The 19,685-nt window shown below is 42.2% G+C and overlaps 2 protein-coding genes and 1 pseudogene across 3 annotated transcripts; all 3 read left to right on the top strand.

The window, feature by feature from the left end:
* Positions 1 to 6,039: 6,039 nt before the first annotated feature.
* Positions 6,040 to 8,861, top strand: LOC125513071 (G-type lectin S-receptor-like serine/threonine-protein kinase SD2-5). The gene has a single exon (XM_048678117.2). It carries the CDS (start codon positions 6,320 to 6,322, stop codon positions 8,795 to 8,797), a length of 2,478 nt encoding a protein of 825 aa, XP_048534074.2. The 5' UTR covers positions 6,040 to 6,319; the 3' UTR covers positions 8,798 to 8,861.
* Positions 8,862 to 8,914: 53 nt separating this feature from the next.
* Positions 8,915 to 15,035, top strand: LOC125529040 (G-type lectin S-receptor-like serine/threonine-protein kinase SD2-5; annotated as a pseudogene).
* A 1,152-nt stretch (positions 15,036 to 16,187) lies between these two features.
* On the top strand, positions 16,188 to 19,447 carry LOC125529038 (ubiquitin carboxyl-terminal hydrolase 2). Of its 2 annotated transcripts, none has more exons than XM_048693446.2 (6): positions 16,188 to 16,367; positions 16,605 to 16,686; positions 17,368 to 17,414; positions 18,199 to 18,245; positions 18,326 to 18,428; positions 18,515 to 19,447. In XM_048693446.2, exons 2-6 carry the CDS (start codon positions 16,656 to 16,658, stop codon positions 19,301 to 19,303), a joined length of 1,017 nt encoding a protein of 338 aa, XP_048549403.2. In that variant the 5' UTR covers positions 16,188 to 16,367; positions 16,605 to 16,655; the 3' UTR covers positions 19,304 to 19,447. The 2 variants fall into 2 exon arrangements, with proteins under 2 accessions (XP_048549403.2, XP_048549404.2); XM_048693447.2 differs by having other exon boundaries at positions 16,196 to 16,367; positions 16,602 to 16,686.
* Positions 19,448 to 19,685: the final 238 nt, after the last annotated feature.

Raw genomic sequence — 19,685 nt, 5'->3', positions numbered from 1 at the left:
TTTTTTTCTTTATCACCCTTTGCACCACGTAGACCGTAGACTGCCAATTTTGTTTTATAGTCACTTATTACTCCCTCTGTTTCATCAAAATATAAGACGAATTACACTCTTGATTGATAAGGTCAAATATTTCGATGCTTGATCAAGTTTGTAGCAAAATCAATACTGATTTCACTTTGACCAACACATGCTGTATACAGTATTGTGAAAATCATGTCGATTTGGATGATTTAATCTGGAAGATCTCATCAAAACCAAGGCAACGGTGAAAATACATTGTTCTTTCGAGGCTCCATTTGAGCATAGTGTCTTTTTGAGGTTTCATGATTTGGTTTCATAATTTGGTTTTTGTGAGCTGGTACCATTTATCTTGAAGTTAGCCAACTCCAACCAATAATACATTTTTTTGAAAAACCCCTTCCATATGTTAATTAATCAAAAATGTTCGTACAATCATCCGTTGCAGCTTTTCCTGCACAAGGCAAATTAATAAAATAAACTTCGCAATCTCATGTGCCATCCTACTGGCCTTCCTGTTAATCTTGGACAGCTTAAAATTTGTCAGCGTCTTAGAGACACTCACCGCTTCCTTCTTAAGATCAACAAGGGGGGACTTGTCAAACTTATCATTTCCAAGAAAAGAAAACCACAAAAGAACAATTAGTTTTCAAGGTGATGGGCTTGTGGACCTTCATCAACACTATTGCAGGCCGTATATAATCCCATAAGGAAAGTGATAACTTCTACCTACGTAGGGCAGTTGTTGTAACATCCCAAATCTTCAATTTGCAATGTTATACATTAGATCATTATTGCATATCATGCTTTATTTGCATTTTGGTTTGATTCTAGAAATTCTACGCAACTTAAGGACCTGCAGAGAGAGTTGGGGATTTGATTATTTTCATATTCGAGTTTTTCTTGAATTTTGAAAAGAGGATCGTTTGGTTTTAATTATTTTCTCTTTGAATATTTCTATTATGAAAATAAAAGAGAGAGGATAAAATGACTTCCTCAAAATAAAGAAATATCGGAGATTTAATGTTAAAACCAAATAAGATTTTTATTCGGAGTTTCATCGCTCTTTTATTTGAATTAGGAAAAATATGCGTTTTTCAAAATTGCATTTTAGGACCAAATAAATATTCACCTCGTCCGGCCTATTTTTAGAGGACGGGAAAATTTTATTTCGGGATTTTTAGAGTCCGTTTAGTACTTCTTTTCTTTCTTTTTCTGCACGCCGGAATTATTTTAAAAAAAGTCAAACCGACTCCGAGCCATACCCGAGCGGGACTCCGCCCGGGGGGCTTTATAAGCCGCCACCCCCCTGCCCACCGAAGCCCACCCGCGCCCAAAACCCTAACCCTAGCCGCCCGCGCCGCCAGACGCCGCCCCGCCAACACGACGGAGGTAGTCGCCGTCGCCGGCTCGGTTTCACGAGAAAAACCGTCCGGTTTTTTTTTGAAAACCTAGATTCGTTTTTTCAGATCCGGTTCGTTTTTTTTCGTTTAGTTATTTAGCGAACGCCCGTTCGTTAGTTCGTTTTAACGAACAGTTTTCACCGTTTAGCCGCAGACAGCGGACGTTCGTTCGTTAGCCTGTTCGTCAGTTTTTCTTTTTCTCGGATTTTCCGCGATTATTTTCGATCGTGATTTCTGATCTAATTTTCGTTTTAGTTTAACTTTCCGCTCGTTTATCGGAATCAGGCGATTCAAGCGCCTAGAGTTTCATCTCGAAACCCTCTTTCTGTTTAACCAACTTAAACAAGTTTTTGCTACTGTAAAATTTGACTTTAGTCCAGATTAGTAATTGAAGCTTGTTTCTTTCGCAATTTGAGTTTTGTTGCTTCGTTTGATTTGATTCTTTTTGCAAACCGGAGTTCTTAAGTTGAACTTTCTGATTAGATCTCTTATTTGAGTTTTACCCGTGCCCTTGCTTGATTGCTTATTGTATGCTTGTTTATTTGCGATAGAGTGCCCGGAGTGCGAAGCGTGCTACTACGAGTCTCTAGGTTTTGCGGATCATCAGCAAGGCAAGTAACACTTTGATCATACCTCTTTACTACCCAGTTTTATTGCATTAGATCAATCATCAAACAATTGCATGGTTAGGATCTGATTTAAATTGTGGGTTTGGGAAGTAGTTGAGGTAGTACCTATTCACCTATTTATTATCAAACATTGGGAGTTATCTCTACGTTGCTTATACTGCTATGCTATGCTTGTAGACGAGGATTGGGTTTGAGTGTATCCATGACAGATGTGAGTTTTGTTAATTAATGGTTCTACTTAAGGTGACAACTTTAATACACATCTGGGTAGATTGAGGCACCTGGGGAATTCCAGTGATTGCCTGTATTTTTGGAAATCCCGGGGTAACGTGTGATTTTCCTATGGACTGCCACCCAGGCTCAAAGGGATCATAAGATTATTCATGCGAGAAACTTCCGTGTGCAGCCACATGCCATTATGGGCTCTGGCATAGTTGAGTAAGTTGTGGGAAACTTTTCCATGATGGGCTAGCAGATGTAGGGGATTGTAGGTGTACAGGCCTATCTATCGATTAAAGGGACCTTTTCTGAAAGACGGTGTCTCGGTCATCCGTTTCTGAAACATCATGTAGTGCGAGAAATTCAACGGAGGAGATCGAGTCTTGTGGGGAAAAGTGCACAAACCTCTGCAAAGTGTACAAACTAATCATGATTAGTCGTGTCCCCAGTTATGGACATCTTGAGTATCTAGTTTCTGGATTATCATGTGGATCTCATCACTCTATTACTCTAAATTAATTTTGATTGGGTTGTTAATTACTTTTAATTGGGATTGAGATGGGGTTTACCATTCTCAATGTTTTCAACCAACTTTGTAGTTAAATAAACTATATTCCTTTGTTGTAGGGAAAATTTGGCTTTTCGCAAAAACATATTAACCATACAGCCTCCACCAGCCAAATATGCATGTAGATGATAGCTTTATTCTATTCATTACTCTCTTGTGTTACATTGCCAGCATATTCCATGTGCTGACCCATTTTCGGGCTGCAACGTATCATGTTGCAGACTTTTCAGATGACGAGTAAGGAGCCTTAGGTCGTGGTCTTTCATTCAGTGATGCCGTTGGAGTTGATGGATTCACTTTATCTTTCAAGCCTTCCGCTGTTATCGTATTAGATGGTCTTAAGCCATATTATTGTAGTAAGTTCTCTTTTGAGACATTCGATGTAATAAGTGTGTGATTGCTACTCTGTTATAAATCCTTCAAGTACTGTGCATGTCAGCATTACCGATCTAGGGATGTCACTGATGTACAGAGATCAGACTGTTTGAGGTCTGGTCGCTATAGTTGTCTTACAAGCAACATAACAAATCAAATGAAATAGATACATGCAGCACAGTTTGTAGGATCTCTTCCATCGTGGTCACATTTTATAGTGAAGATATGCCAATATTCCATAGCTGCAAGTAGAGGCCGAAGGGCCTCTTCCATCGTGGTCCCAGGGGAAAATAAATAAACGGGGTAATAATAAAAAGATCTGGAAGATGAAGATGCCTCTTAAAAATAAAATTTTTGCATGGTATTTTCGTCGTGGAGTCAATCTTACTAAAGAAGTAAAGATAACCTTATTAAGAGGAATTGGCATGGAAGTACGCAATATGTCTTTTGTCAGCATGATGAAACAATAAAACATTTGTTTTTTCAATGCAAATTGGCTCGTTCTATATGGTCAGTTATCCAAATAGCTTCTGGCTTGTATCCTTCATGTAGTGTTGCTAATATATTTGGCAACTGGTTACATGGGATTGATCACATGTTTAGAACTCTTCTCAGGGTGGGAGCGCTTGCCATTATTTGGTCGCTTTGACTATGGCGAAATGATAAGGTTTATAAAGATAAAAGTACTTCTCTTATGCAGGTTATTTATCTACAGATGTACCAGAGCTCTTCGTTTATGGTCCTCTCTATAACGTGTGGAGAATCGAGACCTGTTTACGGAGATGTGTACACGATTGGAGGCTACGGCGAGGGATATTTTTACCCAACATGGGTGGCGGCATGATCTTAGGATTGTCCCCCCTCCGGTTTAGGCGTTATAAAGATTATACATGCGTCTTTGTATTTCATCTCTTTTTATTTTTGGTTTTTATGAGAGGATCTTGTTTGGCTGTGTACATCTTAATTATGTAGAAGCTGAGTGTAATGCTTAAGCCATTTAAGTAATAAAACGCCCCTTATTGGAAAACATAAAACGGGGTATCTGAGGTGCAGAGGCCGGAGAACAATCTTTACGATGATTATATGTGTCCCATATTATAGGAGGAGACTCGTCTTCATTGATCTCAACAATAGCAGGAGAAATTTATCTTGTGTCCCACTTGGGCCTCCCTTTCTTAGAAACACCGTACTAGCCATACGTTTGTGTTTTTACGATCACAAAGATACCAAAATTACAAAGATATCATTGTACTATCATATTTCTTCAAAAAATCTATGCTTCCTTCAATTTCACCATGTTCTGAATCTTCGTTGTCTAGAATGAAAAATGAAAGTAAATATTACTATTCAACAAACAAAGCAGATCTAGTGCAAGATAATGATTTCCCTACACCTCCATATATTCATGAGATGGCCAGTTGGTCACTACTTCACAAGATAAAGAAAACAAAATTATTAAACATATCCTAGTGCAAGATCATACTCATTGTCCAAACAATATTGTTTTTCACCCTCTATAAAAACAGGAAACTATAAGCCCTCTATAAAAACCGAAATCTACAAGCCTCTATAAAAACAGGATTTCACCTTCTTCAGCTGGAACTTTATTCAGTACAAAATTTCATGAAAAAACAACACTCCACAAATGCTTTCGTAAAAAAAACAAAATTGATGTTCCAAAAAGTCTGTTTTTTGGAGCATCAATTTTTTTTTATGGAAGCATTTTTGGATTGTTGTTTCTTCATGAGTTTTAGCACCCATATTCGGAATTCGTCAATGTTTGTTTTAAAAAAAATCAAAATTTTCAGATTTTTTTCTATTTTTGTTATTTTACTGTTCACGAGGGCGCATATGAGCTCGGGTGCAGAAACTTAATGTCCAGCACCTGCCATATGTCATAATAAAAATAACATAGAAATGTGCAATACTGGTCATGAAGAAGGAAAAAAAACATGCATGACTATTGTGGCGTAGGCAAGAATTTGAGTTTGAATTCTTTTGAGCATAAGACACATTGTCACACATTTTATTATTATTATTTTTCAAAAGGAGGAATGCCCCCAACATGATGCCTGCAGCCATATTATTAAATGAAATCTCCAACAAGTACATAGTGTGGTACATAGTCTCGAAAAGATAAAATTGCATGGGTTCAACTGCACTAAACTCCATCAATCGAGCATGTTGTTATGACGTCTTTGATTCAAAGGATTTTCATATGAACTATGGAGAATTAGAATCCTAGGTTGTTTGATTTGTAGTATGGAATCCTATAGGAAAATTTTCCAAGGATTCCTTTGCACTACATTACAAAGAAAATTTTAGATCCGCTCAAACCTTTTGAAAGTAATCTTTAGTTTTTCCTAGGGTGCAAGCATTGGAAATTTCATACTAGAAATTTAATCATGTAGAATTCGACCAGACTAGGCCTTCTTTTAGTAGCAAGAGATCACGAACAACACATTTATATCTTACAAGTATATTATCTTATACTCCGGCGAAAGAATGCAGAGATATGCCTATAGATACAAAATTCTTTGTGGATTGTATTATTTCTCTCTTGAACATAAATAGATACATACTTCCTTCGTCCGGAATTACTTGTCACGAAAATGGATAAAAATGTGAATGAATAAATTGAGTCGCGTTCAACAGGGATGAGCTGCAGCTGACACTTGTTGACGCACAGTCCCACGGTTCAGCAGCTAGCATATGTAAACAAATGAAATAGCTTGGGCCGGCACAAGCGGTCCAGCCACTAGCATGTAAACAAATGAAATAGCTTGGGCCGGCAACAAGGCCGGCACAGCGACAGTGAAGCTTCTGAACTAGTCAGGCAGCGAAGCTTTTGCATTAATCAAAACGTAAAAAAAGAGCAATCCATCCTTCCAACACCAAAGAACTGGAGAAGAGAACGGATGACCAGAAAGAGAGTTCTGGAGAAGAGAACTGGCTAGACCATCTTCTACACAGCGGCGCAGTACAGGTTAGACCTTGTGAGATCTTTGCTTCTACGTACTACTCCGCAAAGCTCATCTCGAGCTTGCTTGCCATGCATAGGCCAGTAACTGACTGGTTTACTGGTTACAGTTTCGGTTTGACGCACCATGGGTCCTGCCGTTCTCTTCTTCCTCGTGCTTGCGGCTGCAGCACCCTTGCACTTGGCGGCGCAAACCTTGGATGATTCCATGGCCAAACCCTCGACGGTTTGGATCAACAACATTTTTCTCGGCCTCGGCATGGGCGGCCTCCGCACCATCGTCACCCGTCCTCTAGGACCAGAAACTCAAGCTCGCCATGACTCCGAACATGATGTTGCCGCAGGGTTCATATGTGTCTACTCCCAGTCACCATGCAACGATTTCCTCTTTGCAGTATTCATTTACGAGAAGTATAGTTTGAGCATCAATGCAGTTGATGCCAAAGATATAAAAGCTCCGCAGGTGTTCTGGTCTGCCAACCGGGCTCGCCCTGTCAGGGAGAATGCAACCCTTGAGCTTACCTCCGATGGGAACCTGGTCCTCGGCAATGACGATGGTAGCCCTGTCTGGTCCAGCGGCACCTCAGGACGGTCTGTAGCCAGCATGGTGATGACCGACATGGGCAATCTTGTGTTGTTCGATCAGAGAAATGCAACAGTGTGGCAGTCGTTTGATCATCCTACTGACACATTGCTCCCTGGGCAGTCACTTCTGAAAGGTATGAAGCTGAAAGCAAGTAGCTCTGCAACAAATACGACTGAGAATCAATTGTATATCACTTTAGCCCCGTATGGGTTATGTGCTTATGTTGAATCCACACCACCACAACCCTACTACTGTTCATCATTGGTACCCGGCGTCAAGAAAGGAAATGATCCAACAAATGTTACATTCATGAATGGATGCCTCACCATCTCTGTGCAGTCAGATTATTATGATCAAATCCCATTGCCAGCCACTACATCCACCCAGTACATGACATTAGATTCAGATGGACATATGAGAGTGTATGAATGGTCTGATAGAAAATGGAGAGTGAATTATGATTTAATGCAAATAGATGATTGTGCTTACCCAACAGTATGTGGGGAGTACGGCATATGCAGCCAGGGGCAATGTACTTGTCTACTTCAAAACTATTCTACTTTAGACTACTTCAAGCCTGTGGATGAGCGGAAGCCAAAACTTGGTTGCACTCCAACAACTGAAATATCTTGTCAAGAAATACAACACCATCGGCTCTTGATACTTACTGATATTTCTTACTTTGATAACAGCCACGAGGTTATGAATTTAGACGAAGATGACTGTAAGCAGGCCTGCTTGAAGAACTGCTCATGTAAGGCCGTTATGTTCAGCTATAACCGATCGGGTCCTAGCAGATGTACCTGGATGGTAAAGGTCTTTTCCTTGCAAGCAATACAACCTATAGCCAACTTAAGTTCCTCTGTTTACCTCAAGGTGCAGCTTAGCCCCTCCATTTCTGCATCAACTTCAAACAAAACAAAAGTAATGTTAGGTGCTACATTTGGAGCTATTGTCACTCTTGTATTGCTTGTCATTATTGTCACTCTTTATCTGCGAAGGAGAAATAAGTACGAAGACAAAGACGAGGAATTTGATTTAGATCAATTTCCTGGAATGAAAACAAGGTTTTCTCTTGATAAGTTGACAGAATGCACTGAAGGATTCGGCAAGAAACTCGGAGAAGGTGGGTTTGGGTCAGTTTTTGAAGGGAAATTAGGTGAAGATAGAATTGCGGTAAAACGTTTGGAAGGTGCTAGACAGGGAAAGAAAGAGTTCTTGGCAGAGGTTGAGACTATTGGCAGCATTGAACACATCAATCTTGTCAACCTGATTGGGTTTTGTGCAGAGAAGTCCGAGAGGCTTCTGGTATATGAATATATGCCAAGAGGATCGCTTGATAGGTGGATCTATTACCGTCATAACAACGACCCTCTTGATTGGTGTACTCGTTGTAGGATCATATTGGATATTGCCAAGGGCCTGTGTTATCTTCATGAGGAGTGCAGGCGAAAAATTGCTCATCTTGACATCAAACCACAAAATATTCTCTTGGATGATAATTTCAATGCCAAAGTAGCTGATTTTGGACTATGTAAGTTAATAAACAGGGACCAAAGCAAGGTAGTAACCGTGATGAGAGGAACACCTGGATATCTGGCACCTGAATGGTTGACATCACGGATCACTGAAAAAGTGGATGTCTACAGCTTTGGAGTTGTTGTCATGGAAATAGTAAGTGGAAGAAAAAATATTGACAATTCTCAAGCCGAGGAGGAAGTTCAGCTCATACATATATTACGGGAAAAAGAACAAAACAGTCAATTAATTGACCTGATCGACAAACATAGTGGTGATATGGTGTCACACCAGGAGGAAGTGATTCAAATGATGAAGCTCGCAGTGTGGTGCTTGCAAAATGACAGCACTCGAAGGCCTTCAATGTCAACAGTGATCAAGGTATTGGAAGGTTCAGTGGGCGTAGAAACTTTTGATGCAAATTCAAGCATGTTTGTTCAAGATAATCTGTCCACACATTCAGGTCCATCTCAAGCATCCATATTATCAGGCCCAAGGTGAAACGGGTGGATAATGAAATTGATTTCTATGTTTTTGCTTTTGTATCCTGTATTGTATATGCTATGGAATTATGTTTGGATATCTTAAATTGTAGCTTGCAGCCAATATATAATATGTTTGATTGTCCAGTGAAGTATCTGACTGTGGACTCATACCTTGATGAATTATGTTTGAATGTCGCGTCGGTCCAGCGTTAATCTTATCTGTCCGAAGGTGAGATGGCTGGTCAATGAGGATGATTTGCTTGTCTTACATGGATTCTGTGTCCCTCTCCTGCCATTATGTTTGATTGGGTGTGGCACCATACTCCATGGAGATACATAACGTTGGTTTTCTATACAAAACATAAGCGATATTATTTGAATAAAAGCCAGTTGACATTTAGTTAGCTCAATTAGGTCTCAAACTCGATTGGGAATTGGGATGAAAGTTAATATCAACTTGATGTTCTTCTGCAAGTTGCAACTCACAGTGTGCTGACAAACAATTCGAATTGCAGGCTTCAGTGCTTTCCAATTCAGTGAAACTATACCCATCAAGGTTTGTGCAGTTAAACTTACATGAAAGCCGATAAACGCAGTGAACTACATTCGGATTTGATTCGCAGAAACCAAAAAACATAAGTATTATCAGCCGAGTTTGATTCAGAGCCAACTACAGCCTCATCTTTTATTTTCGATTTGGGATTTAGAACATACTGAACCGGGCAGAGGCTGCCTGTGAGGGGAAGTGGGAGGCCTGCCTCTTGGACTGAAAACACACGCAAAAAATAAAAAACCACTATCGGGGATGTTCGCTCAAAAAGAAAACATATGATCAGTCAATTTCCCTCAAAAAAAATATGATCACTCAATTTCCATCAAAAGAAATATTATCACTCGATTTCCCTCAGAAAAAAAAAAGATACCCGCACTTATATTTTTCCCAAAAAAAATTATGATCACTCGAGTTATACTGCTGAAATAATCATACAACACCCTCACAAGAAAAGTTGAAGAATAACGACTAATGAATTCGTCGCGTATTCAGCTCATATCCATATCCTGAACACTCAGGATGAACCTGTGCATCTGTGTATATTTGTTCAATATAAACCTGTGCATCTGTGTATCATAGGTCCTCAAACTATTGCAGAGGTGTCGCGTAGGTCCTCAAACTATGAAAATCGTCATCCAGGTCCTCAAAATGCAATATGTGTGTTATCCTGGTCCTCAAACTATTTCAAAGGTGTCACGTAGGTCCTTGAACTATTTTAAAGGTATCACATATATACACACTTATTACACTTCAAGTATTTTCGAGGACCTGGATGACACTTTTCATAGTTTGAGACTTACCTGACACCATCAAAATAGTTCGAAGACCTAGGATTCACTTCACTCTTCACACAAAGACGCGTCACATTGGCAACTAAATAGACGCAAAGTATTCGCAATAACAACAACAACAATAACAACAAAGCCTTTAGTCCCAAACAAGTTGGGGTAGACTAGAGGCAAAAATAAATAAATTAAATAGACACACTGCGCCATAAAAAATGATCGATCGCCTAAGTGGGAGACTGGAAGTGAATCTATGACACCATTGTCCAAGTGGCATGTTGCCCCTGGTCCCCAATGCCATACTCACATACTCCCTCCATTCCACAATGTAGTGCTTCTTCTATCCTCGTGCTTCAACTTTGATCGTAAATTTAACTACCAAGACCGATTGCGGCGGGATCAAAAGTTATATCAGTGAATTCGTATTCAAAAGAAGTTTTCAATTATATAATTTTTTCTCCCGCCGCAGTCGGTCTCGTTGGTTAAATTTATGGTCAAAGTTGAACCTCGGAAAGCGCAAGCGCACTATATTTTGGAATGGAGGGAGTATGAAAAGCTTCATCAAACATATGTTGATTTGGTTTCCACACAGTTGACAAGTTCAGATTTACTCCCTCCATCCCATAATATATAAGAGCGTTTTTGACACTAGCAGAAATAGTTGCCCATTGTTGAAGAACAGAGTTCAGAGATACCCACGGCACGGAAGACATAATCTGAAGTTCTAAAGTTCAGAGTTATACCAGTGCAGGCTCAGACTTGTCAAGCATGATGGAGATACCCCTTCTGCTTGCCTTAAATAACTTTTGCTGACTGGAGCACATCATTTCCTGGCTAACAGGGAAGAGCCGTGAGCGGTAGACCACATGACGAGCCCGCAGAGACCTGCTGACTTGTACTCCTGGTGTGACACCATGTTGCCACTATGTTTGCGGCTCCGAATCATCAGGTGCGACCGTGTGATCTTGTTGTTTACTCTGCTAGTTCATCCCCAGTTTCTTGGTGGCTTATCATAAGCCAAGAATGAACTGATTATTCTTGATTACAGACCATGTTTCCGACAGGCAGAATGGGTCCTGCCAATATCTTCCTCCTGGTAATTGCAACTGCGGCACCACTTCTCTTCACGGCGCACCCCTTGAGCTATTCCATAGCCAAACCATCAACGTCGTGGATCAACCAAACCCCCTCCAAGGTCCAATTCAAAATACAACTCCATACAATGGTCACCAGTTCCGTACAAATACAACAAGCACTTTACCTAGACTACATGTCTGCCTTTGCCGTGGGGTTCGTTTGTGCCTCCACCACCACATGCGACGTGTCTCTCTTTGCTGTCTTCATTGTTTACTTTAACTATGATGGCACAGTAGACCATGGTCATCCAGTGCAGGTGGTATGGTGTGCCAACAGGAATCATCTTGTTAGGGAGAATGCCACCCTTGATTTCACTACTGATGGAAACTTGGTCCTCCATGATGCCGACGGTAGCCACGTCTGGTCAAGCAACAGCTCAGGCCGATCTGTAGCTAGCATGTTGATCACCGGGATCGGCAATCTGGTGCTATTTGATAATAAGAATGCAACTATGTGGCAGTCATTTAATCATCCTACTGACACATTGGTCCTTGGACAATCACTTCTGGAAGGTATGAGGCTCACAGCAAGTACTTCTGCAACAAATACAACCGAGAATCAGCTCTATATCACTGTAGGCCCAGATGGATTATATGCTTACGCTGAATCCACACGACCACAACTCTATTATTATTCGTCATGGGTGCCCAACGACAAGAAAGGAAACGGTTCAATGAATGTTACATTCATGAATGGAAGCCTTAGCATCTTTGTGCATCCAAACAAATACTTTTTGCAAATCTCACTACAAGTAGCAGAATCTACTACCCAGTGCCTGAGATTAGATCCAGATGGGCACATGAGGTTGTATGAATGGTCTAATGTAGTGCTAGTGCATGATATAATGGCATTGGATGATTGTGATTACCCAACAATATGCGGGGAATACGGCATATGCACAGAGGGCGAGGGCGCTTGTCCAGTTGAGAATAATTCTGGTTCAAGCTACTTCAAGCCTGTTGACGATCGGAAGCTAAATCTTGGTTGCATGCCAATGATTCCAATATCTTGTGAAGAAATTCAACACCACCGGCTTTTCACACTTGCTGACATTTCTTATTTTGATAACAACTGCACGGTTGTGAATGCAATAAACGAAGATGATTGTAAGCAAGCCTGCTTGAAGAACTGTTCCTGTAGGGCCGTCATGTTCAGCTATTATGACCAGTTGGGTCATGGCCTATGTATCTGGATGACAAAGATATTCTCCTTCCGCTCATTACAACAAGCAGAATTAGATGCAACAACCTTTAGTAACAACTCTTTTGCTTACCTCAAGGTGCAGGTTAGCCCCTCGAATTCAAACAAAAAAAAGGTGATGTTAGGTGCTGCACTTGGAGCTATTGCTACTCTTGTATTATTAGTTATTCTTGTCGCTCTTTATCTACAAAGAAAGAGGAAGTATGAATACAAAGATGATGAAACTGATTTTGGTCAATTACCTGGAATGCCAACAAGGTTTTCGCTTGAGCAGTTGGGTGAATGTACTGAAGGATTCGGTAAGAAACTCGGAGAAGGTGGGTTTGGTTCAGTCTTTGAAGGGAAATTAGGTGAAGAAAGAGTTGCAGTGAAACGTTTGGAAGGTGCTAGATAAGGAAAGAAATAATTCTTGGCAGAGGTCGAGACCATTGGAAGCATTGAACACATCAATCTTGTCAAACTGATTGGATTTTGTGCAGAGAAGTCGGAAAGGCTTCTAGTATATGAATATATGTCAAGTGGGTCGCTTGATAGGTGGATCTATTACCGTCATAACAACAACGCTCTTGATTGGATATTGCCAAGGGCCTGTGTTATCTTCATGAGGAGTGCAGGAGAAAAATTGCTCATCTGGACATCAAACCACAAAATATTCTCTTGGATGAGAACTTCAATGCCAAAGTAGGCGATTTTGGACTATGTAAGTTAATAAATAGGGATCAAAGCAAGGTAGTGACTATGATGAGAGGAACACCCGGATATCTTGCACCTGAATGGTTGACGTCACGGATCACTGAAAAAGTGGATGTCTACAGCTTTGGAGTTGTTGTGATGGAAATATTAAGTGGGAGAAAAAATATTGACCATTCTCAGGCTGAGGAGGAAGTTCAGCTCATAAATATATTGCGAGAAAAAGAACGAAACAATCGATTGATTGATCTGATCGACAAACATAGTGACGATATGGTGTCACACCATGAGGAAGTGATTCAAATGATGAAGCTCGCAATATGGTGCCTGCAAAATGACAGCAGACGAAGGCCTTCAATGTCAACAGTGATCAAGGTATTGGATGGTGCAGTGACCATAGAAACTTTTGATGCAAATTCAATCATGTTTGTTCAAGATAATCCATCCACATATTCAGGTCCATCTCAAGCATCCATATTATCAGGCCAAGGTGAAACGGGTGGATAATGAAATTAATTTCTATGTTTTTGTTTTTGCTTTTGCATATTTGTATTTTATATACTCTGGAATTATGTTTGGATATCTTAAATTGTAACTTCCAGCCAATATATATGTTTGATTGTCCAGTGAAGTATCTCACTGTTGACTCAGACCTTTAGAGCTGAAAAAACGGTAGTGCCATGTGACGTGTGCCAGAAAAGATACTAGGTGGTGGCAGATGAAGTACTTATAAAGTGGAGATAGTGCCTACTGTGGTAGGGAGAAACTACATTTGTTAGTGACTATTCTAGATAATCCATCCGCAGATTCAGCATTGGCATCCATCCAGCGTTAATCTTATCTGTCCCAAGGTGAGGTAGGTGGTCACCCAGTATGCTTTTCTTGCAACAGATCTTTCTTTTGACAAGGATAGTATGCTTGTCTTACATGGATTCTGTGCCCCTCTCGCATTTCTACACTTGGGACTATATCTGAAACATTTTCAGCCACTATGTTTGCTTGCGTGTGACACAATGCTGCACATCTGAAGGTGGAAAGTGGTACTACATAGCATTGGTGCTATATAAAGTAGAAGTGAATGTATTTGGCATTTAATTAGCTGAAACTCAATTGGGAATTGGGGGTTCTATCAAACCAAACTGAATGGGAGGTAGAAGATTTTCACGATGTTCTTCTGCAAAGTTGCAACTCACAGTGTATCGATATGTTTCAAGGGATATCGAGTGTTTTTAAATACTTTGCCTGCATCTTCAGTGCTCTGCTTTCCAATGTAGTGAGAATATACCATCAAGATCTGCGGAATTTAAATTACACAAGGGCTAATAAAATAAACACTAGTATCCAAAAACTAAGCAGCACATTATCCTTTGAGAAACCTCTTATTTGACACCCATCAGTTGAATTGATAACACCAGTTCAATGATTCCAAAAATTTAACAATCAAGAATTCAGATATGATTCACAGCCCACCACAGTCCCACTTTCTAATCTGTTTAGGTGTCCTCCAGAACTGGATTGTTGGGTTTAAACCAAAAGATTCAGTAACATAAGACTGTGATTCCACAACCCAAATCGTACAGAACCGAGCAGAGGTGGCCTGTGAGGGGGAGAAGGAGGAACCTGGCGAAGCAGAGGCTCCTTGGGGGAGAAAGTGTCCTTGAGGCGGCGGCCGGCGCCACACGCTGCTCGCTGCCGCCAGCGCGCCGGAGGAGCGCCTCGGCGTCGCGTGAGGTGAACCGCAGCGGCAGGAGGTCGGACTGGCCGCTCTTACCAAGCCACGCGAGGAAACCATGCCGGGCAGCGGCGGCACCGGGTCGCCGGAGCTTTGAGGGTTCGCGGCGGAGGGGGAGGAGCCGTCCAAGGGGGATGAGTGATGAGGCAGCTCGAGGCCGTACAAGCAACAAACAAAAACAACAGATCTGTAAAAAAACGTTCGAAATATTGGAGGGTTAAACGGTAAAATCACAAAATTTAGGAATTAAACATGTTTATTTGAAATGCACATGTTTGTGTGAGTGTCTTCTGCTTTCATGTAAATCTCGTGAAAAGGTAAAAATCCATATCTTCTATGTTTGGCCGAAAGTCTATACTTGCAGCTCTCTAAGACGAGATTCTATTTCGCTGTTACACGTTTATGTTTTACGCAATATGCCTATGAAGATCGGCACGGATTCGGATTTCGCCGTACCGACGAGAAGCAGAGGTCAGAGGTGCCCTCTATCACAATTTTAGAAGAACTTGGTTTTGTTGCTCATGGTCAATGGTAACACAATGAAGCAAATCGCATCGGCGGCCATCGAACTTGTCGTGAAGGCGCAAGCGTGTATTTATGCGTTAGATTGGCTCCGGAAGGCCGGTTTTGAGACTCTGAAACCGCACGCCAAAGGAGCTTCAACATTTTATTTTATTTTGTATCGAATATGGGAGTTTTATTATGAAAGAATCAAACTATTACACTCAGCCAATAGGCTACTTACAAGGAAATCAGTACTCCTATCGAGCCCGCTTTAGATAACAACATTTTTGCAAAGGACTCTGCATACGATCTTAATTCTTCCCACAAAGTATTATGATGACGAGGCGAAGTATCTGGTGTATATACATACATCACCTGAAAAATGTGTGCTTTTTTCTCTTAGTATTTTTCCTATATGTCCTCGTGTTTCCACGATTTCACAATCAAGAGAATCAAAGGGGCCTATGACTAGGAGGAATCCCCTTCATCCGAGGGACAATGGCACGGATAAAACACACTATACTATTCAAAATGTTTTACCATCTTTGGGTATTGGTCGGGTAAGTTTTTCAAGGATTTGGGGTATTCATATAAAATGTGTTACCATCTTTGATGGCCGCATGCATCTCTCGGATGCAGAGGCCGGGAATAAGTCTTCTTTTTCAAAAAAAAAACTTTGGGTATGATGTTTTTCATCAAACGCCCTATTTGAAATGCTTTATCATCTTTGGGTGGGTATTGGTCCCACAGATCCGGTCGGGTTGCCTGGCTCGGCTCGACCACATCAGCTCGACCGACCCACCCCTTCTTCAGGCCTCCCCCCGCCCCCTCCCTCTTCTGCTAGCTAGGTCTCGTCTCGTCTCAACCTCACGCCGCGCCGCCGCCCCCCTCCCGTCGCCACCGCCGGAGACTGACGGAACTCCTCCCTCGCCGTCTCCACAGCCCCCGGCGAGCGCGGAGGCCCGTCTAGGCCCGTCTCCCCCAGGTACGGCGGCCCTGACCTAGCCCGCTCGGACCGGCAGAGCACTCGAATCTGAGCCCCCGTTTCCTCTCGCCGACGGCTCGATTAGGCCGAGGGCTCGATTCGGTTGCTCCAGCACCGGATTGTATGTAGCTCGCCCTCCCCGAGGTTTCGGGGGGCGCTTCGTCCGTGCCGTCTGACGCGCCGTACCGTGTCGTCTGGGTAGTGGGTACTGACAGTGCTGCTTGTGTTGCCAAGCAGGCTCGCCTCTCTCGCTCGCTCGCTGCTGCGCCGTCGGAGGATCCCGCGAGGATGTCGTGGTGCACCATCGAGTCCGACCCCGGTAAGCGAGCAATCTCTCACCGTTTACCCTGGTTTTCTTACCTAGATTAGCTGTATGTGCTCGGATTACATGCTTCGCTAGCCCTGGGTTATCCCATCAGTGCAGAGTGATGTGTTTACTTATTTGGATTGGATGGCCTGCCTTTGGGATTTGATCAATCGAGCTGTGCAGGCAATGAACTTTTAGTATCTGCTGCACTTGTGAGAATCAGAGTAGTGGACTAGTAAATTTGTGCGTTTGACAGCTTATGCTATCTGTTCGATTCGCATTGGTGTGAAAGCCTGCTCCTCTTTTATTTTCATCACAAGTTCATAACTTCACCCGAATTCGGTTCGGCTAGGGACCCTTCATTGTTACCTCCCACTGTAAGTAACTAGTTGTGAAGAAAGCCCCGAGTTAGTTGTGCTGCTCAGCAGCAGAAAATTGTATTTCTTGCGGGGAATAATCAAGTGCTGAAGTGTAAATAAAACATCCACCATGCTAGTTTGAGTAAACCACTGGTTGTACCAGTGCTTAAGTCGTCGTCCTTTATGGATACAAAATTATAGGGAGCTCTGTATCTTGTTAGTATGCTGTCTTTGTTCTTTGTTCTTTGTTCAGACTAACAGTTGGATGCAATCGTCTTGTCACTGTTTTGAACATCGCATATGCATATCTTTGACCAGAGCATATGCCTTGTAGGTGTTTTCACCGAGTTGATTCAGGAGATGCAAGTAAAAGGTGTACAGGTTAGCTTCCAGGGGTCATTGATTTCCTTATCTGAACGTAATTTAGCTATGAAACCTGTTATCAGTTACTTTTGATATGTAGTCATGCAATGGTGTAAAGTACTTGGTTGGAATTACTTGTTGAGCTGTGCAGTTTAAGAGTCTTCTGAACTGGTTTGACACTATGTTTTAAAGAATTTTATGATAACCTGATTGAATCTGAAACGAGGAACTACCTCTACTGCTGTGTGCTATGTCTGTATGATAAGCAGAGTAAACATTAGTCAAGGCTTATGGTGAACTCATACTGCTATACTGGTTGTGATGACATGGACCTGCATTTAAAGAACAAATCCTTTTATGAATAGATGCACTTGAGTTTAAATAACAGTAACTTTCTAGGATAAGAGAGCCTTTTGAAGAAAATGTTGTCGGCCAGTCAAATGGCTTTGGATATAATGTGAAGACATAATAATCCTGACAGTGGTTGGGTTTTATATATGCCTGTATGCCACTGTTAAACCAATGCAAACTTAAGGCATCTTCACTGAAGCTTTTTTTCTACACCTGCTAATCTATTTCCGTGCATTCATGTTATGATAATGTTCATATGAGGCTATGGTTGTATTTTTAGTTTGATTATGCATTTAATTTTTATTACCATATTTAGGGAATTATATATTTTTTATGGATAGCATTGTATCTGAGGTTTCCAGTTATATTTGAAAAAGGCTCCTACAAGCTATTCCATTTTTGGGATGTAGCTGTTAGCCGTCTCTTACGTTGTGATGCTACTATTAAACAGGTGGAGGAGCTTTACTCTCTCGATGTGGACTCTCTTAGTCAACTACAGTGAGGATCTTTGTTGTTAGTGTCATTAATCTCTTCTCTCTGGATGTCCTTAACATATTTTTTACTTCTACTTCTCATAGGCCAGTATATGGGTTAATTTTTCTCTTCAAGTGGATGGCTGGAGGAAATGATGAACGGCCTGTTGTCAGCGACCCAAACCCAAACCTGTTCTTTGCTCGCCAGGTTAATTTCGTTTTGTTCCTGAAGCTGCCTATGTTTAGTACTTACTACTTAGCATTCAGTACTTGGTCTAATTCATCAATGTTCAGGTGATCACGAATGCATGTGCCACTCAAGCTATCCTCTCAATCCTCATGAACCGCCCAGAAATCGACATAGGTCCAGAGCTATCAAACCTGAAGGAGTTCACAGGAGCTTTCGCGCCTGACATGAAGGGCCTGGCCATCAACAACAGCGACTCCATCCGGGCTGCCCACAACAGCTTCGCAAGGCCAGAGCCATTCGTCTCCGATGAGCAGAAAGCCGCCACCAAGGACGACGAGGTCTACCACTTCATAAGCTACATACCATTCGAGGGCGTCCTGTACGAACTGGATGGCCTGAAGGAAGGGCCGATCAGCCTGGGGCAGTACCCGGGCGGGCCAGAGGACCTCGGGTGGCTGCAGATGGTGCAGCCGGTGATCCAGGAGAGGATCGAGCGCTACTCGCAGAGCGAGATCAGGTTCAACCTCATGGCCATCATCAAGAACAGGAAGGACGTGTACACCGCCGAGCTGAAGGAGCTGGAGAAGAAGAGGGAGCAGATCCTGCAGGAGCTGAGCAACGAGGCCACAGCTGCCGCAGAAAAGGAGCCCCTGAACGGCGTGCTGGCGGAGGTGGCGTTGGCGGTGGAGGCTGTGGGCGAGAAGATCGCGATGGAGGAGGAGAAGTTCAGGAAGTGGAAGACGGAGAACGTCCGGAGGAAGCACAACTACATCCCGTTCCTGTTCAACCTCCTCAAGGCGCTGGCGGAGAAGAAGCAGCTGACGCCGCTCGTCGAGAAGGCCCGGCAGCAGAAGGCCCCCGCCACCGCCGGCGCCAGCGCCAGCACGAGCTGACCGTGTCCGCCGTAGTTGGTTGGGTAGTTGAACCTGGTCATCTTTTGAGAATGCATCATGTTATCAGACACTCCTACATACAGTACCTAGTTGGCGGCTTAGAGATGTTGTTGCTGCTGAGGCTATAAACCATTTTCTGCTGAATTCTTCTTTTGCGGTGTGCTGGATTATCGATATTATTGCTGGTTAGAGCTGTAGAAGGGGTCTATTTAATCTTAAATTAAAGGAGGGTGTGGTAGGTACTTTGTCTGAAGGATATAATGGTGTTGCCTGGTATGGATGGTATGGATAACAGAGTATGATATTCTCCAACTCTTGCATCTTTGCTGTATCAATGACATGTGGGATCATGTGCCATGGTGACGTTAGCTATGTGCCGGGG

Source organism: Triticum urartu, chromosome 6A (genome assembly GCF_056163025.1).
Source record: "Triticum urartu cultivar PI428250 chromosome 6A, HENAU_Tu73, whole genome shotgun sequence".
Classification (NCBI taxonomy): Eukaryota; Viridiplantae; Streptophyta; class Magnoliopsida; order Poales; family Poaceae; genus Triticum; species Triticum urartu.
The sequence above is the reverse complement of the archived record's forward strand: the minus strand, read 5'-3'. Positions and strand labels throughout refer to the sequence as shown.